Here is a 6,436-nt window from a genome sequence, read left to right as displayed (position 1 = left end):
CGCTGAGGACCCTGGCTCCTCTCCTCTGATGGGGGCTTCTGAAGGACTTCCCAGAGTCTAGGAAGTAGTCCTCTCCCATTTCTCTGACAATATTTCTGGTCTCCCAACCCCCACTTGGGCACAAACTTGTTATTTTCATAGCCTTTCAGTCCAATATTCCCAACCAGGAGGGAGTAGTTTCCGGGCGAAGTCCTCCCACACTGTAGGACGGCCGACTGGCCCAGCCCCCAGCTCGTCCCTCAGCGCCCTCTTGGCCATCCCACTGTTAGATTCCATCGCAAGGCTGGGATCCAAATGAAAGGGAGACATAGCCACCCACCTCCATCCCACTTCCTTCTGCTACCTTCCCAGTGGCCTTCTGGCTACATCTGAGGCCAATTTAAGCAAGACAGGCCCCTTTCCCCATGGATACAGAAAAAGAGTCCAAATGGAAACATTTTAGTTGGTTTATGAGATCTGGAGTTCTACACACCTGCCCCATGACTGCCGGTCTTGCATCTGCCCATGCTTTAGGGTAGCTTTCTCTTGTTCCCCAGTGGAGTGCTGGGATCAGCAAGAGTTCCCCTTGGCCTGAGAGGAATCAAGGTTTAAGGGACAGCCCGGAGGCAGAGGCTGGCCACTTTAGAGGCCCTGGAACAGTTGGGTCCCAAACCCACCAATGGAAGGTAAAGTCATGCACAGCCTGAAGGGGTGGTTCCTATTTGACCCAAGTCCAGAAGAGCAGGGCCAGGTCCACTCCGGCCTAAGTGATACTGTTGGATCGTGTGCCACACTGTCACGGTCACTTGGCTGCACCACGGTCTCTTCTCGTTCGAATGTGGCAGCAGTGGTGGAGGCAGAAGCAGACTTATTTCAGATTGCAGTACAGATACATGGACACAATCATGGCAGCCAGCTGGTGGGGAGGGAACAGGGAGAGATGAGGACATGTGACCAGGGTACTTAGGTCTTGGTCCCCTGTGCCCAGACACCCTCATGAAGCTGTTCAGAAGTCTGTCTCCAGTGAGGCCTCAGAGATGGGTCAAACAGCCCTGGTCCAACCCTGGTCTTGCACCAACCTCCTCACACCCTTACCTCCAAGCCCCCAATTCCAGCTGCCACACCACCCACAGTGACTGCATTGGTTCGGATGTCATGTAGAAGCTGAATGAAGCAACCCTTGGGGGAGAGAAGAGAGCATCTTTAGTCAGCAGCTGCACCACACTCATCCTGCATCCTGAGGCCATTAAACTTCCATGCTAGCCCACACCTGTACAATATTGTCTTTGGCCTTCTCTTTGGTGCAGGTTTCCATGGATGTGCCATTGACATTATCAAAGCAACAGTATGGGGGAAAGGTGAAGTTTTGCTTGAAGTAGTAGGGAGAGTCCTCAAAATCTGTGTAGTTGTTGAAACCACAGCACTTGAGCTGGAGACAAGGAGGGCAGGGTGGTCAGTAGGGCCTTGCTTCTTTCTCCCTACCCAAAATCTCCCCCGCCCACCTTACCCCTTCCATGGTGGTGTTCCACACTTGGCTGAAGTCCTTCTGGGAACCGTAGTCTTTCTTGATGGCAGGCACCACCAGCAACGTCAGCAAGTGCTCAGCCTGCGTGGGGCAGGCCAGTGTTTAGGGCCTGCTGGGGAAAGTGGCCACTCACAGGCCACAGCCCACTTCCAGGGCTCTGCCCAGTCTTCCCCCTTGCCCTGTCCCTGCTCCTCACCATCGTGGTGTACACCAGGGCGACCACAGCAGCTGCGACCTCAGCAATGAAAATGACGAGGAGGATGAAGAAGAACTGAGTGAGGAACAGGGGCCTGAGTTTTAGGGAGAGACAGTCCCTTGTGCCTTCCTTGCCCTAAGCCACCCCCCAATAAAAAGGAGTCAGGGATCCCCTTTTGCTGAAGCCTCTGGAGTCCAGAGCAGTGTTTGGGGACCCCCAGGGCCTGGTGTCAAGGGTGAGGGGACCCTGGGCCTTGGTTATGGGCCTGTGGATCTGGGTTTGACACACCATCATGAGGGCACACTTGTTTTCAGTGTGAGCACCATAGCAACCCAGGAAACCAAGAGCAAAGAGCACAGCGCCAGCTGCGATGAGGAAGTAGCCCACGTTGACAAACTGCATGGCACTGGATGACAGGGGTCCAAAGATCTTCAGGAAGGATGGTCCATCGACTGACACCCAGATGCCCACCGCCAACAGGGCCACACCACACAGCTGGGGACAGAGAGAGAGGCCTTGAAACAGTGCTGGTAGGCAGTTCCCTACCACACGGTTCAGCTGAATCATGAAATAGGAGATAAGAAACTTCCCCCTTATTGGCTAAGGAGTCTAAAAACCCCTCACGCTGGGAGGGGAAACATCATTTAGAGCCAGAAAGATGGGAGCTGGGACACCCATAGCCAGTACGAGGCTGCACACCACACCTAGGCAGATATAAATGAAATCAGGGCTTCTAGAAATAGCCAGAGGGCTAGAGGATGGGTAAGGCTTTCTCTCACTGTTGCCACAGTCCCACCACACAGCTAGGACTGAAGATAAGCAGGTGAGCACCTCCCAACCCCCAACTTCCCGCCCCACCTCATTTCCTTGCCAGGCTGTGGGTGCCTGGACACCTCTGTCCTCTGATAGGCAGAAACAGCATTGAGCAGGCTCAACAGTCACCACAGTAACAGAGGCGGGGCTGAAGTTTACACCTGCTCCCAACCCTGAAGAGGGCAGGTGAGAAGGGACACCCACCTGAGGCCCCGTTTGTTTTCCCGCCAGGATCACTCTAGGCCTGTGCTTGATTCAGTCTAGACCTCTCCTTGCCTCACAAGTGGAAACTGAGGTACCAGAGGGGGAATACATCCAGGGCTTCTCTTAGAGGTGCTCTGGCTCAACCCCAAACATCAAAGGGAATCCTGAGGCCCAGATTGGGAGGAGGCGCACTCCCCAGTTTCCACAGCAACTAGAGCAAAGCCTTGCTGATTCAGACCTTCAGATGAGTCAGCTTGCCACCACCTTAGTGCCCAGACCCCACTTTCCAGGTATAGAAACTGAGGCTAGAATCAGGAGTGAGATGGCAAATTGTGGCTGGATCCAGGCATGTTTGCCCAAGAACAGAGATCTGGGCTTCCAGCCCGCAGGCTCAAATTTCAAGGAGCCTAAGGTGTGAACCTGCCTTGCCCAGCCTGGCAAGGCCTGGGCAACAGAGGCTAGAAACCAAACCGGATTTGCCTTTAACCCACTCGGGCCAGAGTCTTGATCTCCAAATCTCTGGGATTCCTGTTGCCATCTCCAAATACGTGGATAAACGTTAGTTTCCCTAAAGCCAATGGAAGCCCAAGCCACAGACCCCTTGGGAGTTAGAGAGTTTACTCACCCCAAGCCCCATTTCTCTAAAGTCATCTCCATTTCCTGTCTCCACTTCCTCGCCTTTTACTCACCCTAACCCATGCTAATGTGGCTCTGAGGTCTGCGGCAACATCCTTCACTAAAGCTGGTGGGCACTTGGTGGGCTGCCTTCTCTTTGACCTCTCCCATACCGTGCTGTCCTTGTTTTCCTCTTGTTGCTCTTTCTCCATTTACTTCCTGGTGGCCATTTCTCCACATATAAATTTATATTATTTTTAAATGATATGTTTTACATATATATTTATACATTTATAAAACCCCTGTAAGTTGGGTTTCCTTGAGTTTACTATCCCTGAGTGCTCACACACACTCCCATGGCTTCAGTGACCATCTACAGACACATGACTTTCAAGTATCCATATCTATCTCTGCCTGCCTGTAACTCCACTGGGTGCACAGCTATTTGTGGGACATCCCCTGAGTTGCTCATGCCAGAGATGTGGGCATCATCTCCAAGACCTCTGTTTCCTTTGCTCCTTCTTCTATCCCTCTGCTACCATCCAAGACTTTGTCCTTTGTCCACTTTGTCCATTTCTCCCCATCTCTACCACCATCTCCAGGGTCCATGCCTCATTGCTCAGCTTTTTCAAACATGCCCTACACAATCTGTTCCTGGTTTTCTGAACAGTATCTGATTTCATGGCCTCTGGGCCTTTCTGCTTACTTTACAACCGCCTCATAGCTTCAGCTGTTTCCTCTAGGAAGTCTTCTCTGACCAGGGTGGGGTTCAAGCCCCTCCTCTGTGCTCCCATAGTCCCTGTGCTAAGGCCAGACATACTATGTTGTCACTGTTTGCCTATCTTGCCTGCTAGATCTGAGATTCTTGAGGGTAGAGAAAGGGCTTACTCATCTGTCACCCAGGCATTCGGCCAGTCTTAAGCAATAAATGTTTGTTGAATGAATGAAGTACTGCTAGAGGCCGACCCTTTGCTCTGAGGTCTCTGGGCCTTCTTTCTTTTCAACTCTCCATCCTACAGAGGCCACTGAATTTTCTTCCATACCGGGGGACCTAGGCAAACCCCTTGCCCTCACTGGGCCTCCAATACCTATAAAAAGATGAGAATCACTCCTGTTACCCTACCCTGCCCTACTCTAAGTCTGGAAGGAAGGGGATGCCCTTAAGCTTCTCCACCCCAGCTTGTGCAGCTGCACTGGGACCAGGACTCAGCATCTGGGGAGACATCTGCACCCTATCATCAGGGGAAACTGGAAGGACAGAGACTGAGTACAGCAATCTCCTATGCCCAACTTGGGCTCTCCTCAGGTTGTGCCCCACTCCTTTAGAAAGCCCCAAAGAGCCCACAGTCTCCATACTTACAAAGATGAGGAAATTGAAGAGGACCATCATGGCCTTAATGAAGCTGAAGCACTGCATGGTGGCTCCTGAGAGGAAGACGTGTATGAGTTAGGAACTCACTCTACCTCCTGTCCCACCTGGGCTGGCCCTGGCATTTTGACCCTGACATACCAGATTCCAGCGTCCTGGACCCATATATCACCAAGTGTCCCTGCATGGAGACTCTGACATCTCAGGGCTTTTCCCAATCCCCATGCTGACACCCCTACCACTCTGTTCTGCCCAGGTCCCCTACCACCACCTGACACTCTGAGATCTGAATGCCCCAGGTTCCTCCACTGGTACCCCAAGCCTAGCCCTCCCACCACAGGTCACTTCATGCCCTTCCCTGGCACCAATATATCCTAGACCCCTCCCAGACCAACCCTAGACTCTGCCAGGACCCTCCCCATGGCCCATCCAGCTCCCCAAACCTGCTTCCAGATTGGTTTCACCTTGCAGGATAACCTCTATCCTATGCCATCACCTGTTCAGGTCTCTTGGTAGCGAGTTCTGAAAGAGGGATGTGCCAAGGCTCCAGAGGGACAGACAGTTCCAGGGAACTACCACTGCGCGGGCACGTAGGGAGACAGAGCTGACTTTCCACACCACTGCTCACCTGCAGGCGGGGAAGGCACTTTAAAGGCCTCCTTCTGCCTGCCTGCCCACCTGCCCCACCCACAGCCAGTCAGCCTCCTTTTGCCCTTGCTGCCCCCTGCTGCCTGGAGATCTGTCCCCACGGCCACAGCAGCAGCCAGCCTCTGCCTGGCAACACCAACCACAGGCAACGCCCCTCCTGATCTGAAGAAGGGAGAGAAGTCTGGGAGTGGGAAAGGTGGGTCCCCAGGACGTCTGTGTGCCCTCCACAATAGCACACATATGCTTCTTACTCTTCATCTGCTGATACATTCGTGCTTACCCTATGTGCTCATAGGCATGCACATCTGCCCAAACTCTGTCTGTATATTCACACACAGATACATACATAAACACCTACTAGTGCTCGTGTGTGTGCATGCACACATGCACACATGCACATATACACTCTGGACTGTGTGGACTGACTCCCAGCAACTAACAAGCAACAGAGCTACATCTGAGGTACTCAAAGTTTCTGTCTCCCTCTCCCCCGCCTCCCCACACACGCACCCACTTTAAGGGAATGACTGAGGGTTGGCTGCTTCTGCTCCCACTCTGAGTAGCAAGTGGTTCCCAGTCCTTTTCTCTCCACAAAACTTCAGATTCCTCATCGCTTTCCTCCCTTCCTCTTTCCTCCTCACTCTTGCTCTCCACCCTTCGCTCTGCCTCCCCGCCTCCAGCCTTCTCTTTCACTGTGTACACCCCTTCCCTTGCTGCCAGCAGGGGGCATACGGCCCCACAGGAGCAGGGCACCCAGCTCTAAGGCTCCATCACCCGCTTCGTTAATCCTTCCTGTGCTGTGGGTCCCACTTCCCAGTGTCCTCCTGTCGAGGTGCTGGGAGAGTTCTGGCTTTCTAGTCACTTACACCAGGTGCTCAAATCCTTGTTCTGTTGCTTATTAGCTGTGTGACCCTGCAGGCATTTTCTAGACTTGGTTTTAAGCCTCTATTTCCTTGTCTGCATAACAGAATAGCTATAGGGTTTTAAAATGAGACTTTTCTTCCCACTCTGGGGCATGAGTGAATGACCACAGAGTAAGAAGGTCAGAATGAGGAGAGCCCCAGTCAGAGGGGGTGTGGGATGGACA

At 52.8% G+C, this 6,436-nt stretch overlaps 1 protein-coding gene across 3 annotated transcripts; it reads right to left on the bottom strand.

Annotated features, from left to right (window-relative positions):
• Positions 1 to 432: 432 nt before the first annotated feature.
• On the bottom strand, positions 433 to 5,335 carry TSPAN1 (tetraspanin 1). 3 transcript variants are annotated; one of them, XR_001852814.3, is made up of 9 exons: positions 5,198 to 5,335; positions 4,693 to 4,757; positions 1,989 to 2,195; positions 1,701 to 1,775; positions 1,487 to 1,585; positions 1,250 to 1,408; positions 1,075 to 1,158; positions 657 to 895; positions 433 to 570 (listed from the first exon to the last, which is right to left on the bottom strand). XR_001852814.3 is itself a non-coding variant. In XM_017658629.3 (8 exons), the coding sequence occupies exons 2-8, from the start codon at positions 4,747 to 4,749 to the stop codon at positions 848 to 850; spliced, it is 729 nt and encodes a 242-aa protein (XP_017514118.1). In that variant the 5' UTR covers positions 4,750 to 4,757; positions 5,198 to 5,335; the 3' UTR covers positions 433 to 847. The 3 variants fall into 3 exon arrangements, 2 of the variants coding, with proteins under 2 accessions (XP_017514118.1, XP_017514119.1); XM_017658629.3 differs by having other exon boundaries at positions 433 to 895; XM_017658630.3 differs by having other exon boundaries at positions 433 to 895; positions 2,088 to 2,195.
• Positions 5,336 to 6,436: the final 1,101 nt, after the last annotated feature.

The sequence above is a fragment of the Manis javanica genome, chromosome 4 (assembly GCF_040802235.1).
Source record: "Manis javanica isolate MJ-LG chromosome 4, MJ_LKY, whole genome shotgun sequence".
In the NCBI taxonomy this organism is placed as follows: Eukaryota; Metazoa; Chordata; class Mammalia; order Pholidota; family Manidae; genus Manis; species Manis javanica.
This window is presented reverse-complemented; position numbering and strand designations above follow the sequence as displayed.